This window comes from Nansenia antarctica, assembly GCF_963989245.1.
Source record: "Nansenia antarctica genome assembly, chromosome: 2".
Lineage (NCBI taxonomy): Eukaryota > Metazoa > Chordata > Actinopteri > Argentiniformes > Microstomatidae > Nansenia > Nansenia antarctica.
This window is the reverse complement of record NC_137675.1, coordinates 25,139,730-25,162,831: the sequence shown is the minus strand read 5'-3', so window position 1 is coordinate 25,162,831 and position 23,102 is coordinate 25,139,730. Positions and strand designations below refer to the sequence as shown.

Here is a 23,102-nt window from a genome sequence, read left to right as displayed (position 1 = left end):
TCCCTTTCGAAGATCGGATCCCAGAATAATAGCGTAACGTATTCAGACCGGACACCGTTCTTTTTTCTAGACAGGCGGTGAAGGCTTTGACGAGGAGTTTGAACAGTGCAGTCCACACATGTTTTAAAGGGGCGCTTCGAGAGGCTCCAGACAGCTCAAATGAAGAAAGGCACATCGTCAGATAATTGATTAGATAATCTAGGAGAGGAGTACGTTGAAATTACCTGGTCTACATTGTGTCGTGCTGTTGTATAGTGTTGTGTAGATATATAGGTGGATTACTGGGGGGGTTAGGTTCTGTAGTATTTGAGGCTGGGGTGGGTGGGTGGGTGGGGGGGGCGGGGGGGTGGCAGCGGGGGGGGGGGGGGGGGGGGGATTAGACCTGGGTTCAAATGGTATTCGAAATAATTTCAAATGAAACTTGGATTTTGAGTTTGCCTGGCACAATTGAACCAATTAAATAGTCCCCAAAAAGTACAAACCCCGCCCACCTGGCACTGACGGCAGGCTCAAGAAAACGAACCAAAAAAAGAAAATGGTAAAAAAAAAAGTTTTTCACGGACTATTGGACCCAGGTCTGGCGGGGGAGATGACACATCTGCACTGCCCCAGTAGAGCCCAATGCAGTGTGGAGCAGCGTGGAAATGAACCCTTTTACCAATGTGTTTCCAATATGTTATAAAGACCTCTTTGCCAAACAAACCAATTATCTGTCTACCAATAATGCCAATGTTTTGTAATGTTGTGTTTGCATTCGGCTCAATCGTACAGTACATTTTTACATGCCGCATATTATTATTGTTGTTGTTATATTATTATTGTGTTTATTGTTTATTACGCGGATGGGGGGGTGTTGTAGAGGGAATACGTTATTGTTTTTTCCGTATTATGCTCTCTATCCCTTCTGTAAACCAAATAAATGTCCTTTCTGTTCTAAAGAGAAGCAACTATATATAATTGATTTTTAATGAATAGATATTTATGTATGCGTATTACGTTAGGAGGTATTACATAATAATCGTAACCCGCTTTCAGTTTGAGTTATACCGGTATTTCAACCGGTGAGTCTCCTACACTCTTACAGTCTACTCGCCCAGTATCAGAGAGTATAGGCTACGTATTGAGTGTTAACCAGTAGTTTTATTCTTTGCCCCTTTTACAGTACTATGTTTCCCTGTAGGCTGTTTACAGGTATAGGTCGTTGTCCATATCAGTGTCCTTCTATCGTCAACTGCTGAAGTAGATTAGATAGGGTGTCAGATTGTAACAGCTACTAGCCTATTTCTGATCCATTCACTGATAGTGCCCCTATCTATTCAGATTCTTACTGTCATATCATTGGAAGGGATACCATCTCCTTATATTGGACTGGAAACCTGTGCCAAAACTGTTATTCGCCACCTGATATGTCAATGGCTTTGTGGATGTGCAGAATAGGTCTACATGAAGGTAGGTAGATAGATAGGCCTTTCCTTTCCGTTCCTGTTGTAGTTGATTTATAACTCCCTGATATAGCCTTACTATACATTTGTTCCAAGTCATTCATAGACGAGTGTCATTCATATTCCCAACCAATTTGCTTTACTCCAAAAACCAATGGACAGATGTCATAACCAAGATGAATATACAGTAACATCCCCCTATCTCTATGGTGAAAATGACTAAAAGGTATGTTTACTGTTGTATAGTTATTGTGTAATTTGTTATGGTATTATAGAATAAGGTTTATCTTTGATATGCTATCTCGAAGAAATAAAGATCGATATTTTTATTGTTTACCATTTATTCTGTCTTGATTGCCAAACTGGTTTGGACTAGTGCAGATCACGCTTGCTTACAAACACTTTACAGTATTCATTTTATACAAAAGTAAAACCTATACTACTAATTCATCGATAAAACCCACCTGTGCAGCTAATCTTCTCTCAACCAATCACAGGACTCCATTTCTTACCCACGCGCAAATTGGCGTCTGTTCACAACCGCGCGAAAGTGGCTTTGTTTGGTAAACTATCGCTTCTTCCCGTGTTTGCCACTGTCAGTGTTTTAGCATCAAAGTTGTTATTATTATTATTATTATAATTGTTTAAGTGTCATAACTAACTTTTCAAAGTCAAAGTAACACATAGTCACGGGGCGCGAGAAAACAACGCAGGAGGTAAACAAAACAAAACCCTTTCTTACATGTTGTTGCCTAGAGACACTGTAGTGACAAACGCAATATAATTGTAATAAAAGGTAAAACAAATAAAAATAATAATGTATAAAAATAATATGTACAAATAAAATGTAATTCACATGTTATGACAACATTCTGTTTTTCAAAGTCGCTCTAAACAATGTTTCTAGATGTAACTGCGTGTGACAACCAGATAGAACAGCTTTATTAACGTCTCAGTGGGTGTTACCGTTCTGTCAAACCTCCTGTAAAAAGCAACTAGTCCATGACAGCTGGACCTGGAGGGAAACAACACTTAACGGACAGTTTCACAGCTTCACTGCGTGGGCATCACTGCAGGTTCACCTCACCCTGGCCTAACCCTGGCTACCTCTTTCATTAACGGCTTCTGCTGTCACCTCGTTCCCAGAGGCCATCAGCACTGGCTGTTGGTCTTAAGCTGGATGGAAAGAGTGTGTTTAGAGGTCTGACTGACACCTTCACTCGGTCTTTCCCTGCCAGGCTGCCACCGCCCCCCCTAGGCTAGCTGTGCGTGACATGGAAACTACGGTAGTTTAACCTCTCTACAACATCAGGAGGACGACGGTTGGGTTGGTGGTGGAGATGAAGGACACAAGGTAAGACATGAGGGTAAGAGTAGTTGTACATACTCCCCGTCCTTACCACTCCTGGTGAATGAATGATGTGGTTGTTACTATTTTGGAATAAACAACATTCAAGTTTAATTGAATGCATAATTGCATATAATCTGGGTAATCTGGGACATTGTATTGTATTGTCATGTGGGACACATTAAGCTCCAGTGTGTTTATTTCCTGTTATAACAAACTACTAGTCTCGACTAATTTCAGTCACGTGACATCCATGTCTCATACACCGTAGGTTAGACTACTATGCTTTAAAGATTATTATTATTATTAAAATATATATATATAATGTCTTAAGTGCATTTCTACTTTATTATTATCCCAACTGCGCATATTGATTTAGGGGGCACCAACAGTGACGATTTTCAGCATCTGTCGTCACTCCTGGTCCTAGAGTATATTGCTTTATATCAGCCTTTCATACATATAGCCTATATAAATAATTAATTAGATGTTCATATATGCTACTTAACTGATGTAACTAACTAATTTAAACTTTTTAACTTAATTTCCCCTCGGGGATCAATAAAGTATAGCTATCGATCTTATTTGGCAAATATCCACACAAGGCTCGAGCGAATACGTTGTGTAGGCCTGCTGCTGTTGAATTGTCTCTGTGAACACTTTTGATCTGCTCGCACACAATTGGAAACATTTTATATACTTTTCAACGATATGAATATGATATATTGCTGTGGCTATCGGGCGCGTATCAACTAACTATAGGCTAGGCCTATCCAATGATCCAAACGCAGAGGGCAATAGCCTAATGTTCAGAGATATTTGTTTTAAAACCTTGTTTCAGCGTGCACTTGAAAGAAGTGCTTCACACAAGCGTGTGTGTGTGTGTGTTTTGAGTCAGAGAGGGGGAGGGGGGGGGCTGATGTTCGAGGATTTAAATATTGTAATGAGGAAGGGACGCGTGCCATCACTGACCCACACATCATCCATGGCACACTTTTTGCTACGCTATAAATCACGTCACTCTCCAAAGACGCACACATAACTAACAGATGTAACTCACAGACACTGAGAACGAATTTCAATAGAACAACGTTTAGTATTGTCTGCAAATATAGCTCTGGTCTAGATATATCCTTTGGAGTAAGCACTATATTTAGTATGGGGCATTCTCATTGTTAAGACCAGTTGTGTTGAATTGTGTCTATGACATTGATGTACTTTGTAACGAAACGAAATGAAAGTAGGCCTACACATATTTTATTTACCTTTATTTTAGCAAGGAGTCCCATTGAAACCAAGGTTTCTTTTACAATGGAGCCCTGCATACACCGTTTACAATAATACATTATACACATACAACATTAGAACGTAATGAAACACACTATTTTTTCAACAAGGAGGTTCCTCAATCAAAACTGTAAACTGCCATAGCGGCCTCGGACCAACCAATTGAAACATTCTCTGCAGAATTGTTCTAGCAGTGAGGTGCACCACAACTAAAAGTGGATTTACCCAATTTGGTGGAGCCCCATCTCTGAGAACAAGTTAGGCAGCTCTGACTTTATACAGGGAATATGGAGACCCTTACCCTCACCCCACCCCCACCCCTTCCCTACACCCCCCCCCCCCCCCCCCCCCACAGCCTGGGGAGCTTATGGTGGGGACGTGGCGTCTCCGCTGTCCGGTCCCACGGTGTGGTGGAGGACCTGGTGGTCCCAGCCCACGGTGGTGAGGGTGTCGGAGCCGCCGGGGACCCAGCAGACACCCCTGGCAAAGTCCTGGTGCCTCCTGTCCCTCATTCTGGGGGGGAAGAGGAACCAGAACGATATCAGGAACAGTTGGTGGATGACGTGGGTGTCGTATGAACAGTTGAACATGACCGGTTATAATTATTTTGTTTATTTTTTTACATTAGTGAAATAGTTTCTCAGGACAACTATGTGTCGGACCGGTTCGCCACTTACACTTCTTCCAGCTCCGAGTTCATCACGGCGACGGAGCAGTCGTCGCTGACAGAGGCCAACAGGGGGGTACTGTGGTAGAGGGCGAGAGGTAACAGTGCTGTTAGCTCAGTCAAGCTGGCACACAAAAAAAAACACGCCTCTTGGTCTGATTATTTGAAACGATAGCTTTGTATAGGCCTACAGGTGTTGTGTTAGCCAATGTTAGCTTGTATTCTTATCTGTGAGAGAGATTGTGTGACCTTACTAGATCCTGTGGGCCGTGGCTGAGGCGAGCCGGTTGTTTACCTGTGTGAGGAGAAGGCCAGGCCGGTGACCCTGCGGCTGTGGGGGCTCTGTGTCTGAGCCCCCTCTGTCCCCTGGAAGTCTCTGACAGACACGCGTCCCAGCTCGTCACCTGAAACACCAGAGAATCAGCATTACATTTTTGTATCTCTTGTCAAAGCTGGATAGGCTGACCATTTGGAACAATCAGGTGTGCCAATGAATTAGGCTAAGACATGTATGCATCATATAAATAAATGGTAAATGGACTGCCTTATATAGCGCCTTATTCCAAAGCGCTTTACAATGGCCTCTTATTCACCCGTTCACCCACACATTCACACACCAATGGCGGCAAGCTACCATGCAAGGCGCCGGCCCGCTCATTGGGAGCAATTTGGGGTTCAGTGTCTTTCCCAAGGACACCTCGACATTTGGCCAGCCGGGGATCGAACCACCGATCTGCCGACCTTGCAATCATTAGACACTGGTTGTACCTCCTGCGCCACAGCCACGCAACATATGCATCATGGGAAATGTACAACGCTCCACCTCTCCTTACCGTAGGCGATTGTGCTCCTGTGGTTGGGGTGCCAGGTCACTGCGGTAGGGCAGCAGCTGGGGGTCTCGATATCTGAGACAAACCAACACATTCAGTTGAAAATGATCACTTGCATAGTAACAACACGCACCAGCCCAACGCTACACTGAGATCATGAAAACACATACTGAATGATGCCTTCCACTTCACTTCATTTGTAATAGGTACTGAATCGCTAGCGTGGTTGGTATGCTACGGTGTTTGGAAACTCAACGAAAGAGCAATGTCTTGTTGAATCTGGAATAGAGGTGTATTTTCAAATATTGTCCCAACTAGGGCTGCAACGATTAGTCGACATAATCGACGACGTCGATAATAAAAACTCGTCGACGTGGAATTTTAGTGTCGACTAATCGTATAAAAAATAATAAATAAAAAAAACGTTTTTTTTTTTTTTTTTAGACGGGAGCCATGCAAGAATCAGCTGGGTAAGTTTTAGCTAACGTTGTTAGCCAACTGGTTAACGTTATATTGTTAGGGTCGTAATGTTTATGTTAGCTTTACTGTTACATGTTGGAAAACAACGTCTCATGGACAGGGCTGTACATGCTATGAGCGTTTGTGCTATTAATTTATTTGCCCTGTGGCACGCGTGTGACAGACAGAGGCGCTTGTATGTAACGTTACGTAGCAGGGGTTTTCCATGTTGAAGCCAGGAGAACGCGAGATGAAATGAAGTGAGGGGTGGTCACTATTAAAATACCAGGTAGTCATGGTGGATGATCATGAATGATGCTTGATAAGTGAATGCTATTTCAATTATGTTGAGTCCACCAGCGAGCTGTCTGTAAGATAAACAGCGCCAAGCGTAGCCTACTAACGTGAGCTGTCTGTAGTCTAGCCAGCAATGCTAGCTAGTCAATCAACTAGCTCTGTGAGCAGCTGTAGCTTGGCGTAACGTTAGGTTAGATAGCTAGTTAAGCCGGATTTATGCTTCTGTGTCGCCATTTACGCGCAGCGAAAAGCCACACGACTAACCGCGACTAATCGAAAAAATAATCGACAGATTAGTCGACTACAAAAATAATCGTTAGTTGCAGCCCTAGTCCCAACACACCTTTATTGAATTGACTAGGATCATTGGGGGAAATGGTTGCTAAGCAAACGGCAAACATTATGAAAAAAATCCATTTGTCTAGTTAATGTTAGTACGGAGATCTTAAACAAACTCTCTTTCACAAAGGAATACCAGAGAGCCCTAAAACCCAAGCTATGAACCATATCTTGAAAAATTACCAAACGAGATGACAATCCATTGAAAACAGGTCTGTGTACATTATCAAATGGCACAGTGACAAAACCACCAAGCCCTACTGCCCCCTGCCGTTCAGTTCACCCAGAACTGCTCACCTATTCGGGAGGCGGGTTTGGGTTTCCTCCTGTCCCACAGCAGCAGTCGGCCATCCTGGGGGGTGGAGGGAAACGTAACTGAGAGGAGGCTGAGAGCACTTTCATTCATACAGGTGCAACAGAACAGGGTGATTGTCGTTATATACTAAAATGGTAAATGCACTGCCCTTATATATCGCCTTTCACCCGTTCACACACACAATCATACACCAATGGCGGCAAGCTACCATGCAAGGCGACGGCCCACTCATTGGGAGCAATTTGGGGTTCAGTGCCAGTTCACTTGCCCAAGGACTAGGGCTGCAACTAACGATTATTTTGGTAGTCGACTAATCTGTCGATTATTTTTTCGGTTAGTCGCGATTAGTTGTGTGGCTTTTCGCTGCGCGTAAATGGCGACGCAGAAGCATAAATCCGGCTTAACTAGCTATCTAATCTAACGTTACGCCAAGCTACAGCTGCTCACAGAGCTAGTTGATTGGCTAGCTAGCATTGCTGGCTAGACTACAGACAGCTCACGTTAGTAGGCTACGCTTGGCGCTGTTTATCTTACAGACAGCTCGCTGGTGGACTCAACATAATTGAAATAGCATTCACTTATCATGCATCATTCATGATCATCCACCATGACTACCTGGTATTTTAATAGCGACCACCCCTCACTTCATTTCATCTCGCGTTCTCCTGGCTTCAACATGGAAAACCCCTGCTACGTAACGTTACATACAAGCGCCTCTGTCTGTCACACGCGTGCCACAGGGCAAATAAATTAATAGCACAAACGCTCATAGCATGTACAGCCCTGTCCATGAGACGTTGTTTTCCAACATGTAACAGTAAAGCTAACATAAACATTACGACCCTAACAATATAACGTTAGACAGTTGGCTAACAACGTTAGCTAAAACTTATCCAGCTGATTCTTGCATGGCTCCCGAAAAAAAAAATAAAAAAAAAAATAAATAAATATATACGATTAGTCGACACTAACATTCCGCGTCGACGAGTTGTTATGCTCGGCGTCGTCGATTATGTCGACTAATCGTTGCAGCCCTACCAAGGACACCTCGACACATGGCCAGCCGGGGATTGAACCGCCGTCCTTGTGATTATTAGACGCCGGCTCTACCTCCTGAGCCACAGCCGCCCCACTACAATCTACTGGATCCTCCAAATGCCCGGAGTACCATAGACAGAGTACAATAGATGGACAAAGAGAACACACCTGGGGGGTATTCCATCAACTTTGCTAAAGAAAAATCCAGGCTTATTTTGATGAATCTCACGAGAGTTATCAAAAATAAGCCTCGATTTTCCTTTAGAGACATTGATGGAATACCCCCCCCTAGTGATGAACAAACAACCCTTATGATTGGAGGCTCTTACCAGGCCACAGGAGAGGAACAGGTTGTCATCAGATGGACTGCAGGACACACAGGTCACTGGCTTAGAGTGAGCTGGGGAATGAGACAAGGTGGACAATTATACTGGCAATATAAACATAAACATGACAGTTTGAAGCACTGCAAGGGTAGTAGGTTCACTTGTGAATTGTGATCATTCATTTAAGTCCTTCAAAGTTCCCTTACCGTAAAATGTGCTGATCACAGACTCCTGGCTAAGGTCCCAGACTTTGATTCTACAATGGGGAAGGGAAAAACAAAGAGATACTGAAGAGAGATATCATCAAAATATCAATGGTCGCGTTCGTAAACTAGCTCTGAGGGCGCCGGTGCGTCCACGTGACTGCCTCTTGTCCAATCAAATGACTTGGTCCCTTCATGACGTTGAGCCCAGTGTGCGCTCCGGCGAATTTACGAACGCGGACGATGTCTGCAACACATCCCAAAACTGTTGTGTTCGGAGCTAGGTGTGTGTGTGTGAGTACACACAACAAACTAACAATAAAAATAAAAACTGACCTGCAGTCCATGCTGCCGCTGACAGCTTGGTTTGCGTCAGCAGCGGGGCTCACGCTGGTCACCATGCTGTCATGCTCGTGTTTACTAAACCGATTCATCAGCAGGCGCTCGTCCTCTGCCAACTCCCACAGCTCCACAGCACCTACAACACCCAGGAGACAAGTCACACTCCACAGGTTAGTCAGAGGTACTGCATTACCTAACAATTTAGTGTCTTGCAACCAGGCAATAACCCACGTTGAGGCAACATGAATCAACATTGCCATTTTGAGAACATGCCTGGGGGGGGCATATCAGCTTACTTACCAGAGTCTGAAGCAACAAGTACCGCCTTCTGAGACACCCACTTTGCCTGTGCCACACACGCCTCGGTTTGCACCCCGGCCTTGCAGAACCCCTCGTTGGGAGCCTGCTTGGGGTCACTGTACAGCCAGAGGGAACCCAGCCAGCACCTGCCACTGAGACTGGAGGCCCCCAGCAGAAGGCTGCCATCTTGAGGAGGAAAAAAGAGAGAAAAATATTAGGTGGATCTTCCAATGATTAGCTTACTTGGTAGATAGATAGCTAGCTAGCAAGCTGTTGATTTGATTTGGACAGTGAACTCAGACAGTGTCGTGTTGCTTTTTCCCTGTCACATTGATTCAAGCCCTCTGAGTATGAGAATGTCAACATGATCCTGTGACCATCGGACTCTTTATTTAGTGACACCACGTGAGAGAGAGAGATATGAGAGAGAGAGAGAGAGAGAGAGAGAGAGAGAGAGAGAGAGAGAGAGAGAGAGAGAGAGAGAGAGAGAGATGATAGAGAGAGAGATGAGAGAGTGAGAGTGTGACCATCGGACTCTTTATTTAGTGACACCACGTGTTGGACTAGGTTTAGTAAAAGTTAGATCGTGGTTTAGAAGATGGCTAAACTACCAGGCTACTGTGTCTATGTCTGGATGAACCGATCGTTACGTACCGGCCCGGTACTGCGCAGAGTCCAGGTGTCTCTCCATGCAGGCGGGGGCGTTGGGCGGTATGTTCTCCTTCACCATGCTGGTGTTCACGGTGCTCTTCATCCAGACAACGGAGCTAGTTAGCGGTGATTAGTCTGTGTTCAATTCAAACTGTATAACTTTAACTTTAACTGAGAGCGATGGCCTGCTCCGTAACCTTTACCCCCCACCTCTACTCTGATTATGTGAGATTGAATGAGTTCTAGATCTTCCTGGTTTAGATGACAGCAATCACTTTTGTCTCCATCTTTCTTTACCAGATTGAATGAACCCCGGGCAAACAGCAGCACCACGTGGAGGTAACACTTCCGGGTCATGCGCTGGCTCTGTCTGGTGGCTCTATCTGTAATAATAATAATAATAATAATAATAATAATAATAATAATAATAATAATAATGATGTTGGCTCTATCTGTTTGCAATTGTCTTGGCTGTCTCTGTAATAATAATAATAATAATAATATGAATGAATGGTCTTTATTGTCATTGATATAGTACAGGTACCAAACAACGAAATTTGGGAGGGGGGGCTCCCCTGGTGCTAGGAAAGAAAAAAAAAAGGAGAAAAAAAAGGAAAAAAAGAAGGGAAAGGAGCTGGGGGCCATTCCACTAAAGGTGGATCAGTATAGCGGCGATTGAAATAAATGCGGCGATCAGGCAACTCGAGATTGGAATTCAAGCCTCAGGTGATTCCTCGAACGAGGATCAGCCTTGTGTCATCAGTGTTCACAGAAGACAGGCTTACAAATCTTCAATATGGGCGCGTGCTCGCAGACATAAAGAGCCCAGAAGAGTCGATCTGTCGAAATGAAGATACTCCACTCTGCAGGGGTACTACATTTGCGCAGCATTCCCGAATTATTGATCTTTATGAAGACGGAAAAATAAGATGTAAAATAGTGCAATACTGCCGCAATTAACAAGGCGAGGGAAATGGTTTGGCAAGAAATTGCTGACCGATTAAATGCGTAGGTCATACTAGCCCCAGTTATTGTTATATGTTCATATTTTAATAAATGAATATTACTACTGTGGTGATATCAGCAGCAGGCTACACACCGTCATATCGCCACAATGGCCTAGTGGTATCGACCGCTGCCATGGGATTTATTCATCATTTTTAGACGTGGTTCGAATCCCTCTTCAGACACACTTTTTACTGCATTTCGTTGTCTGAATCTAATCTAAAATCTCATCTAAAAAAGTATGTAGGCTATACAATTATGGTGCAGGCTAATTTACAAGAACGGACACGATTACAATGGTGTTTGAAGCCTTTGCATGAAATCTTCGGTTAAATGTAAAAAAAATAAAATAATAATTACTTAGTCAAGTCTCGAACTCACAACCTTTGGGACTCCAGCTGGCTGCCTTAACCACTGCGCCAACCAGACCGCTGTGATAACAGCAATGCAAGTTGATAGACATACCTATTCATTTTATTTTATTTTTTACACTTTTTAATTTATGTATCCATCGATCTATCTATCTATCACACTTTCAAAATATCTAGTTATCTATCACACAATCAAACTATCTATCGATCGATCACACTTTCAAATTATCAAATTATCTATCTATCACACAGTCAAACTATCTAATCTATCTATCTCGTGTGAAGTGGGAACTAATATTTCCTAAAAGACACATGAGGAACTGTCGTTCGGGGTTTAGTTTCCGCCTGTGAGCCTTTTTTGACGCGCGTCTTACTATAGCCTGTGTTTTAGCCTGGTCGCGACCAGGCTAATTATATCTGACTCAGAAGGAGCTCAACCAAGCAGCGAATTATTTGAGCCACATTGATGGAACCGAACGCAAGCTAACATTATCGAGGCTTAGAACTTTATCGAGGCTTAGAACTTTATCGAGCTTCGTGGAATAGCCCCCTGGTTTACATAAATAAAGGCTATGTACACTATCCACTATACTATACTGTACAAATAAAACACTGTGCTGTACTCTATGCTATGCTATACCTATTCTAACATTTCCTATTCTCTGCAACCTTATGTACCCTAGGGTTGTCATATTGCACATAGTGTTATTGCACATTCATTTAAAGTGTCGCAGTTTGCAGGCTTGAAATGTACACATTTGTGCCTCAGCACTACACCTGATTTTCAATCCAGCAGCTGCCATCAATCCGTCCAGACTGTCCAGGGCCCAGAACCTAGGTCTTTGCTGTGTTCAGGGCCTGGATGGCCCTGGGGTAGAAGCTGAGCTTCAGTCTGTTTGTCCTTGCGAACATGGTCCTGTACCGCCTGTTCGAGGGCAGCCGAGCAAAGTGTTCGTACCCAGGGTGGGATGGGTCTCTGGAGATCTTGGAGGCCTTCCTGAGGCAGCGTGTGTTGTACAGCTCTTCCAGAGAGGGGAGGGGGGCGCCGGTGATCTTCTGGGCCGTTCTCACGACTCTCTGTAGCGCATTCCTCTCTGCGGCTGTGCAGCTGGAGAACCAGTTGCAGATGCAGTAGGTGAGGATGCTCTCCACTGCGCAGCGGTAGAAGGCCACCAGCATCTCCTGTCCGATGTGGTCTTTCCTGAGGACTCTCAGGAAGAAGAGCCGCTGTTGTGCCTTCTTGATGATGGCTGCTGTGTTGTTCTTCCAGGACAGGTCATCCTGTATGTGCACCCCCAGGAATCGGAGGGTTGAGACTCTCTCCACGCTCCCTCCGTCGATGAGCAGGGGCTGGACCTCAGATTTTTTTCTCCTGAAGTCCACGATGATTTCCTGGGTCTTTGACTGGTTCAGCAGCAGGTTGTTAACCTTGCACAGCTTGCTCAGCTGCTCTACCTCATCCCTGTACGCCGCCTCGTCGTCCCCCGAGATGCAGCCCACCATGGTGGTGTCGTCTGCAAACTTTACGATGGAGTTGCTGGGGTGGACGGGGGTGAAGTCGTAGGTGTAGAGGTTGTAGAGGATGGGGCTTAGCACGCAGCCCTGGGGGGACCCAGTGCTGAGTCTGAGGGCTGTGGAGGTGTGGGAGCCCACCCGCACCCTCTGGGGGCGGTCGGACAGGAAGTCCTTGATCCATGCACATATAGAGTGTGATAGTCCCAGGTCTAGTAGTTTGGTCACTAGCCTGTCTGGAAGGATGGTGTTGAAGGCAGAGCTGAAGTCCACAAAGAGCAGTTTCGCGTAGCTGTTTCCCCTCTCCAGGTGGGATAGAGTGGAGTGGAGAGTCGTCGCGATGGCGTCCTCTGTGGACCTGTGGGCTCTGTAGGCGAACTGGTATGGATCCAGGTTGGGCGGGAGGCGTGTGACTATGTGGGCCCGGACTAGTTTCTCGAAGCACTTCATGATGATTGGTGTGAGTGCCACCGGGCGGTAGTCGTTTAGGCAGCTCACCGTGCTTTTCTTCGGGACTGGGATGATAGTTGAGGTTTTCAGGCAGGGTGGGATGGTGGCCTGGGACAGGGACTGGTTGAAGATGTTGGTGAAAACCCCAGCCAGCTGGTCGGCGCAGTCCCTCAGCACCCGTCCCAGGACGCCATCCGGCCCTGAGGCTTTCCTGGGGTCCACCGCCTTCAGCACGCGTCTCACTTCATGCTCTGTGAGGGTGAGGCTGCTGAGAGCTGGAGAGAGTGGTGTTTGTGTTGTGGTTACCTCCGTTCGCCCCTCGTCGAACCGGGCGTAGAAGGAGTTCAGCTTTTCCGCCAGCAGGGGGTCGTCCTCTGCGGCTGTGAGCCTGTTGGCTCTGAAGTTTGTCATGTGCTGAACCCCCTGCCACACCCGCCTGGAGTCGTTGCTCAGGAAGCATTCCTCAATCTTCTCTCTGTGGTCTGCCTTGGCCTCCCGGATGCCGCGCTTTAGGTTAGCCCTGGTGGTGCTGTACAGCAGTGTGCCCTTCCCTGCGAAGGCGTTGTCCCTCTCCTTGATCAGTTTTTGGACCTTCCCAGTCATCCATGGCTTCGTGTTGGGGTAGACCCGGACCCGTTTGTCCACGGTGGCTGAGTTGGTGCAGTTCACTATGTGGTTCAGAACCGACGACGTGAACTGTTCCAGGTCCTCATGCTCATATTCCTGCCATGAGGTGTCATTCAGGCAGATCTGCAGTGGAGCGGACCCTGCTGGCCAGGTTCTGACAGTCTTAGTGGTGATGGGAGCACTTTTCCTCATGGGAGTGTAGGCTGGGATCAGGAGGATTGACACATGGTCAGACATGCCTAGATGAGCTAGCGGTCTAGCCTTGTAAGCAAGCTTGATGTTGGTGTATACCTTATCCAGTGTTTTTTCTCCTCTTGTTGCACATTTAACATGCTGATAGAACTTCGGTAGTACTACCTTCAGGTCAGCATGATTAAAGTCCCCGGCGATTATATGAACTGACTGTGGGTCTGCGCTCTGTCCACTACTGATGACGTCATGTAGCCGCGCCAATGCTAAGCTACCATCCGCGTTAGGCGCAATGTAAACAGATGTTATGTACACTGTGTTGAATTCCCTCAGGAGGTATGTGGGTCGGTATTTAACAGTCAAGTATTCCAGGTCTGGGGAGCAGTGGCTACTTACAGTTTTTGTGTTTAAGCACCAGCTGTCCTTCGTAGATATAATGAGGCCGCCTCCGCGCGTCTTCTCACTAAGCAGCGTCCTGTCCGCCCGGTGTAAAGTCCTTCCTTCCAAACCGACCGCGGAGTCCAAGATGGTGTCATTTAGCCAGGTCTCCGTGAGAATAATCACGGAGTACAATAATAATAATAAGAAGAAGAATAAATATAATCCTACAGATATGCCCCCATAACCATAAATGGGGTGAGATTGACAGACAGGGGGTAGAACTACAGACAGGTTGTAGATTGACAGACATGGGGTAGACCTACAGACAGGTTGTAGATTGACAGATAGGGGGTAAACCTACAGACAGGTTGTAGATTGACAGACACGGGGTAGACCTACAGACAACAGATTGACAGACACGGGGTAGACCTACAGACAGGTTGTAGATTGACAGACAGGGGGTAAACCTACAGACAGGTTGTAGATTGACAGACACGGGGTAGAACTACAGACAGGTTGTAGATTGACAGATAGGGGGTAGACCTACAGACAACAGATTGACAGACACGGGGTAGACCTACAGACAGGTTGTAGATTGACAGACATGGGGTAGACCTATAGACAGGTTGTAGATTGACAGACACGGGGTAGAACTACAGACAGGTTGTAGATTGACAGATAGGGGGTAGACCTACAGACAGGTTGTAGATTGACAGACACGGGGTAGACCTACAGACAACAGATTGACAGACACGGGGTAGACCTACAGACAGGTTGTAGATTGACAGACAGGGGGTAAACCTACAGACAGGTTGTAGATTGACAGACACGGGGTAGACCTACAGACAACAGATTGACAGACACAGGGTAGAACTACAGACAGGTTGTAGATTGACAGATAGGGGGTAGACCTACAGACAGGTTGTAGATTGACAGACACGGGGTAGAACTACAGACAGGTTGTAGATTGACAGATAGGGGGTAGACCTACAGACAGGTTGTAGATTGACAGATAGGGGGTAGACCTATAGACCACTCACCTAATATGGGCCAAGTTGAAGTCATGATACTAAACTATGATATTATGAAGTACCCTAGGACCGCGGGCCTGTAAGGTACCAGTCACCTAATTATGGCCTGATATACATACTATGCTATGATGATAATATACACTAAGCGTAAATACGGAAATGCATTGTGGATTAACCTTCCTCAGTTAATGACCATGTTGTATTTATGTCAAGCATTTCACTACTTATGCTGTGCTTACACTATATTCTGCAAGCCTAGCATAGTATGCCACCCCAATCTGACTGAATCAGGTAAAGCGGTCATGAGAACCTCAGAATTTGACAAAATGGTCACATTTCAAAGGCCTGTTTTTTGAGATATCTGGAAATGCTTCAACATGGTAACACATTGTAGTGCCAAGATGCATTGTTAATCAGACATGGGAGGTATATGTTTTCAATATATTTATAGAGTATGTTAAGTGATATGAACCAGAGTAAAGTTGTCTGTGTAGCTTGTGAACGATATATAATGTTAAGCTGAATGGAATCAATATACAGCATAGAGGCAATGACAAGGTTAGTGAATGAGCGGAAGAGGAGAAAGCAGTGGGAAGATGCATGTGGACGAACCCAACTGCATAAAGATGCGCGTTTTTGAGGCAAATATGTACCAATATGTACCAAGCTTCATACATGTTCATACAACGGGGTAGAAATGCCTGCATTGTGAAGTTACTTGATTTTCTATTTGTTATTATAGCGCCACCTATGGTCTAATCATGGTAATTATTTCTGGCATTGTTGCTGATGCTCTCTAGTTGTGGCATGCACATTTATAGCATTTGTGACTGCTCCTGGTGTTTCTGGACACCTCTCGGAAATGAGAAAGACGTCAAATTCGTCTTGAATTTTTTTTTTTTTTTTTCAGATTTTCGTTTTTTTAGCTAACATTCAACTCGAAGATGTGAAGTACCCACTCGTTATTTTTCCGAACCGTTTTACGTTCATTAAATAAGTGTAATCTATAACACAATGACTTCGTTTCTTGTTGTTTGATGGGGATTCATTATCTTTGATGGGGATTTTATGTGCTTAGTGATTTCCGGTGTAGCAACTTTCAAATACTCATGTCGTCTTCAATTTGTTTCCGATTTCAATGTATGATGCATCATTTGAAAGCTTACAATCTGTAGTTTAAGCACATGTAAAAAACAGAAAAATGATTTCGCCTACAGGTAGCCCTTTTCATTGGGCTGTGTCACATTTTTGGTCAGGGACCTTTTGAGCTATTTGACCAAAGCGGGGAAAAGAATAATTAGAAGTATATCACCAATAACAATACTGTTCCTACTACGTAATAGTAGTAGGAACACTAATAATAATAATAATAATAATAATAATAATAATAATAATAATAATAATAATAATAATGTTGGCTATCTGGGTGCAATTTTTTGCAATCAACATCTGATCAAAGAGATTATATGTAATGGCTATAAAACTGTGATGCTCGACTTTATTCTCTATTCCAGGGGGTAGCCAACACGGTGCCCGCAGAGACCACGCGAAAACACGGGTCTCCAACACGTCGCTCGCGAGCTACCTGTAAAAAAGATGCAGCCTTCCCCCCCAAAAAATCACCCTGGAAACCTTTTCCAATTTCAATCCCTTACTAATGTCCCACCCCCTCCAACACAAAAAAAAGATATCAGCTGTCAATCAAATTGCTACCGCCTGTCAACACGTCGTCACGTCACTGTACCAGCGCTGGAGAATAAAAAATGTTTTTGCAAGTGTGCGCGCGCGAGACGCAAGAGTTTTTGCAGGGTGAGATGTCTGCAGATGAAAGTAAGCAAGTTGAAAACGTTAGCAAATATACTTGCTGAGTGTTCTGACAGAGAAAGGTTGTTATTATTGTGACTAGTGTCTGATTATAGTTCCATGGTGTCAAAGAACTAGCAAGCTAACTAGCTAGCTCAGAGGTGATTAGATGAGCTAGTCTGCTGCACACATGCCAGCTAAAGAACTGGATGCACTTCATTATTTTACTTAAAGTAGATAAACAATCTTTCTTATTCTGCTAGAATTGGGCTTTATGGTAATACCATAATGGTATATTTACAGTACATGGACAGTGGATTGAAGCATTGGCACAACCCTCACTCATTGGAAATGTCTGTTTTCTATAGATGGATATACAATTTATTTTTCAGCAACCCAATATTCAATTCGAATTATGTTATGAATTGATATGGATCAATGTATACCTCTTATTAAATTATAAATACTCTGGTTGTTATGTTTGCCTTTTGGTTGACAGCAAAAGAGGAGGATAGAGAAGGAGAGAAGGAGAGAGAGCAGGATGGTGCCGGCACACCAGAGAGAGAGAGCAAGAACCAGGTGAGAAAGTGGACAGGTAGTCAAGACCACATATGCCACAGTCCATGCCACCCCCTCCCCAAGGCGGCAAACCTAGGGGAAACACTGAGAGCAGATAGCTGAACTGTTCAGTGTCAAGCCTGGAGAAATGGAGATGGAGGTTATAAAGCTCCAGAATAATGTCCAGCTACAATCGCAACAACATTCACAACATTTCTGGAGCCTGGTAGACCCAGAAAACTATAAGAATATTCACCAAGCAGCCCTGAAAGTATTTGTTGTATTTGGTTCTACATACCTTTGAGAATCAGATTTTTCTGATATGAATGTAATGAAATACTACTACTACTTCTGAACAAGACTGACAGATGAGCATCTAAATGACTCTATAAGAGTGAACCTAAGTGGATACACTCCAGCATACACAACTGTTAGGGATTTGTATTAAAATAACTAGAAGTGATAAATCAAGTACTGTGTGTTCATTTAAATAATATGTGACTGAGGTCAGTTGAAGTCTCACAGAACCATAAAAGAGAGGTTCTGCTTTTGAGCGACATGGGGGGAAGGGGCTCCTGACTGGGAGAAAGTGTTGTGGTTCAAACCGCCTGTAGATTGCTTATTTTTACCTATGTACTAACAACCATTTTGTATCTGCTGTTATGATACTCTATTTTCCTATACTCATTTTATACTATCATAACTAATGATTAATGATAAGTCTATTCTTCTATACTGTATTTTAACTTGTTAATCGAATCCCAAGTCATGGGAGTCTGTGGGCCTGGCAACAGTGATGTATACACAAGCGATCCTGATAAGGACATAGGACCTACAGACCTGGTCAGGAGGGAATGTGTTTGAAGATTAAATAACTGGCCAATTAGTGCTTTAGAACGCACGTAGAATACACCCAAAATAACTATCAAAATATCTGTGCATCCTAAAAACATAACTGTGTGCATATGCTTACTGGTTCCTTAAAAAACATTAGAATGTGTGTGTATCTAACGTCGCGCAAGACTAGGCTGCTCAGGATACCGTTGCCGACAGAGTGTCCGAACACTCTCACCATGACAAACGACCGGGGGGTCAGAAGAAGAAGATAACACACTCGCACGGACACCGAAAGAAGTCGAAAGCCACATACCGATATAAAACAGACGCTTACCATAAAACCTACCAGAGGGACAGCCCATCCCTAAATGTTAAGGAAAATGTATAAAGACTATGCACCAAGGCGAAACGGGGCTCTTGTCCGGTGAAGCTTCTGCAGTTAACCAGCTATCCTGGCCTGCGGAGGTGAAGCTAGATAAGACCCCTTTCCATGGAATGAAATGCTATTGTTTGCTGATGCTATTGTTTGCTGATGTGCTCGAATAAATATTCTCTTAAAGAACAGTTCAGTAGTGGTGCCGAATATATGATTGGATCATTTTATCTTAGAAGTTATATCAAGGACGTCTCTTTGAGATTAAACGAACTCGCTTGTAAGTGACGACTCAATTAAATCAATTCTGGAGAAGTTGATCGCCTTACACAACTCTTGTAGACTCCATGCAGTGACATTCATCTCAAGTGTAGGAATGAGTGAATGCATTATTACACACATGCACAATTTTTTTTGAAAGAGACAAAAGAAGAACAAAATACTAATGTTTTCTGACTGAAAAAACTAGAAAAGGTGAATGCACTTATTACACACATGTGGACCATACAATTATAAGCTTTTGATATGTGAATGGAGGTGATGTGATACATTGATATATGGATACAGAATATACTGCTACTACTATAGTGAACTTACACATTGACAATTGAAACAGAGCATGCTAGTGGAGAATTTCAGAGTGTTTTGATACGTTATGTGAATGAATGTAAGTAATAAGATATGAGTAGCTCTCGGCCACTTACATTTTTTCAAAGTAGCTCTCGGATGAAAAAAGGTTGGAGACCCCTGGTCTAAGACAAGTGCAGCAGCCGAGATGTGCTACAACCAGGTCTAAAGCCAGATTGGTGCATATTTAGAATAGAATGGGAAGATAAAAAGGTTCTTAGCTGGGAGTTGACCATGGCCTCTAAATGCAATAGGCCTGAATGAAGCAGATCGGCCCCAGAAACAGGACAGGTGCATATATGCTATATTCATATGCTATATTCATATATGCTATATTTGTGCGTGTTGAGCAATAGGGTGCCAATCTGGCAGCTCGATTTTGAACTAGTTGTTTATTTATGCCTTTCTTAGCTACCGCTGACTGGACTATTGCAGGTGACAAAAGACCAATTACTGTATTAATTGACTGATAATGGAGGATGTTAAATAAGAGGAGCACTTTCTAATCATTGCTATGCCCCTTCCCATTTTAGTCACAATGCCATCAATGTGATCAGACTATATAACAGTCCATCAACATTACACCCAGTAGTTTTGTCTTCTTGACCTGTTCTATTGCCATCCCTGACATTGGTAGATGCAGCTGTGGATCACCAATAAGCATACTTCCTGAGCCAAAAACAATACTTTTAGTTTTGGCAATGTTGAGGACTAGCTTGTTGTTTTTCACCCAATTACACACTCTCTCTAGATCCTGATTCAGGATGGTTACTAGTCAATGTTTTGTTGAAGCAGTGCCATACAGTGTTGTGTCATCCGCATACATTACCATGTTAGAGTGCTCAATTGCTAGGCAGACCATTTGTAAAAATAGATAACAGTAAGGGGCCTAAGCAGCTTCCTTGTGGAACTCCACAGCTGTTGTATATGCAGTCCCATAGGCTTCCATTATAAAATACTCTCTGCAATCTCTCAGATAGATAGCTGACCATCCAAGAGAGTGCCGTACTGCTAAATCCATATTTCCTTAGTTTAGTAATCATTACATCATGATCTATTACATCAAATGCGGCATTGAAGTCAAGCAAGACTGTGCCTACCATTTTCTTGTTATCCATTTGCTTCAGCCAATCATCAGTTAGCTGTTTTCTCTGTACCTGTGAAGGTTGATTTATTATCCTTCGGTATTGGAATTACATTGCCTCTTTCAAAACCAAACCAGGCAAACCCCCGTACATTATTGTTAAAGATGTGACAAATTGGTGTAGATAGGTGAGTAGAAGTTTGCCATCTAGATGGTCTAAACCAGTCGGTTTCTGATTTAGCAGAGACAACAACAGCTTATCGATCTCAGAGGTGTCAACCTGCACAAAATCAAATAGACAGTTTTCATCATACAGTTCTCAATTAGTGTGCATTGGGAGGAGCCATCAATGGGTGTTCTTTGTGTTCTTTGTGAGATTATCAACCTTGCTCATAAAATAATTATTGAAATAATTGGCAACTCAATAATCTCAACTGGTTTTGTACCATGGGGCACATTTAACTTATGGTTGTTGTTTTGTTTTGTTCAAAGGTGCATGTTTGTCAGCAATTTGCATAAATAATCTCATGAATAATAGTCCGGATCCTCCTCGTGACACACTATAGTTAGTGTTTCTCACATCCTCATAAAAGATTCCTGCTGGAAGTGCTTGTATGACCTTTTGTGTATAATCCTACCAGTTTAGATTTAAATCACCTATTATTACCACTTTAGAATGTACATATAGGAGAATAGAAGTGCAGACAGAAGACTTTTTCAGAAAAGTTTTTTCCAAAACACACACTTGGAACTAAACATTCATATTGATTTCATACAGTGGAGGACAGCAGAACAGATGCAGGGAAACAGTTTTTGACAACAAAAAAAAACCTGATAACAATATTGTCACCAAATCATATTATGGTAATTGAAAATTACTGTAAACAATGTGACAAGAGATCAAGCAGGCCATAAATGTAAAATAAATTACTTAATTAATACAACATCCGTAACAAATTACAACTCACAATCTACACAATAGGAGCCAGATACAGATGGATAGACAGATATCTAGTCCATATATTGATGTCTTTGATTCTAGCAATAATACATCAACTCAACAATTTTTATTACATTTAAATGTATGTATACTACCTATAAGTGGGTCACCATTGAAAACTGGTATTTCCTTTGAAGGAAGAAGGGACTGCTGTAATTGTTTTACCATAATTTCTGTTATGCTATGTTGTTTTTCCATAACACTGGCCAGGGTCTGTTCATTTAAGGCCGAATTTGCAATTTGTCTCGTTTGCTGAGACGGTAGCGCTGTGCGCACGTTGGTTGCGCGGGTATGGACTGGAGTTATTGGGTTGTACTCTGTTGGTGTGGATGCTGTAAACGTCGGGACGCTTTTCTTCCTCCTTGTGGAAGATGAGATGCTGCCCTCCGCCAGCACTTGAATTATTATTGTTGAATTATTATTATTATTATTATTATTAATTATTATTATTATAATTACTATATTATTATTATTATAATTATTATATTATTATTATTAATTATTATTAATTATTATTATTGAATTATTAATTATTATTATTGAATTATTGAATTATTGATTAGCGGCTGCCAATTCACTTTCAAGTTCCAACCTCTCTCTCCTTGCCTCGAGCTTTGCAAATTCCATGTCCACTTCATGCTTGTGGCTCAAAACAGCAGCTTTAGCTTTAAGTGCAGCGTGTTCAGCTGTCGCTCTCCTCAGAGCGCTGGACGTGGTTGAGCTGTTCGTTCCACTTGAACCCGTCTGAGACGCACTGTCCCCTGGCCCAACATCATCCTCATCCTCATCATCACTGTCAGTGAGTGCCTGTTCTGTAGGCACAACTTTATTACTAACATCGGGTGATTGTTTGTCTGCAGACGCATCATCATTCAACCACTCATTCACGCTAGTTATAAAGTCCTTGAAGTGCAATAGTTTAGGCTCATACCAGTCAATATGATCTGCCTCTTGGTCTTCAAGAGACAAAAATGACTGCACAGTCACGTGATATTCCATAAATTCCGCCAACAAGCCATTGAACACACTAAGGTGACTTATAACTGTTTCCTTTTCATAATTGTCATAAGTGCTTTTATTCATTATTGCTTGCTAATAATTTAATAATTTAATAATTTAATTGCATTGCTCTTTATACAGTCCCTCCCCAATGGAAGCAATCTTATTTGCTAGCCTTTGGATAGTATCCTATATTCAAATTGAGAAATCTATCATTAGTGTCATTCTGAAGTTCGTATTGCGATGTGCTGGTCTTAAAACGTCAAACCTAAAATATACGATCGCATCGAACTACATGAAAATAAGCGGCATTGAGAAGAAGCGAATATGCGCATGTTCACGTGAATGGCACTAGTGACAGGAGACCCACAACACTATGGCTGCGTTCGTAAACTCGCTCTGGAATCTGA

The 23,102-nt window shown here is 43.2% G+C and overlaps 1 protein-coding gene across 1 annotated transcript; it reads right to left on the bottom strand.

Annotated features, from left to right (window-relative positions):
• Window positions 1-4,442: 4,442 nt before the first annotated feature.
• On the bottom strand, window positions 4,443-9,948 carry LOC308151500 (methylosome protein WDR77-like; the record flags this gene model as incomplete). The annotated part of the gene is made up of 10 exons (XM_080524380.1): window positions 4,443-4,590; window positions 4,755-4,823; window positions 5,040-5,148; window positions 5,578-5,649; window positions 6,967-7,021; window positions 8,353-8,423; window positions 8,556-8,605; window positions 8,889-9,030; window positions 9,195-9,380; window positions 9,849-9,948. 10 exons carry the CDS (start codon window positions 9,946-9,948, stop codon window positions 4,443-4,445), a joined length of 1,002 nt encoding a protein of 333 aa, XP_080380506.1.
• Window positions 9,949-23,102: the final 13,154 nt, after the last annotated feature.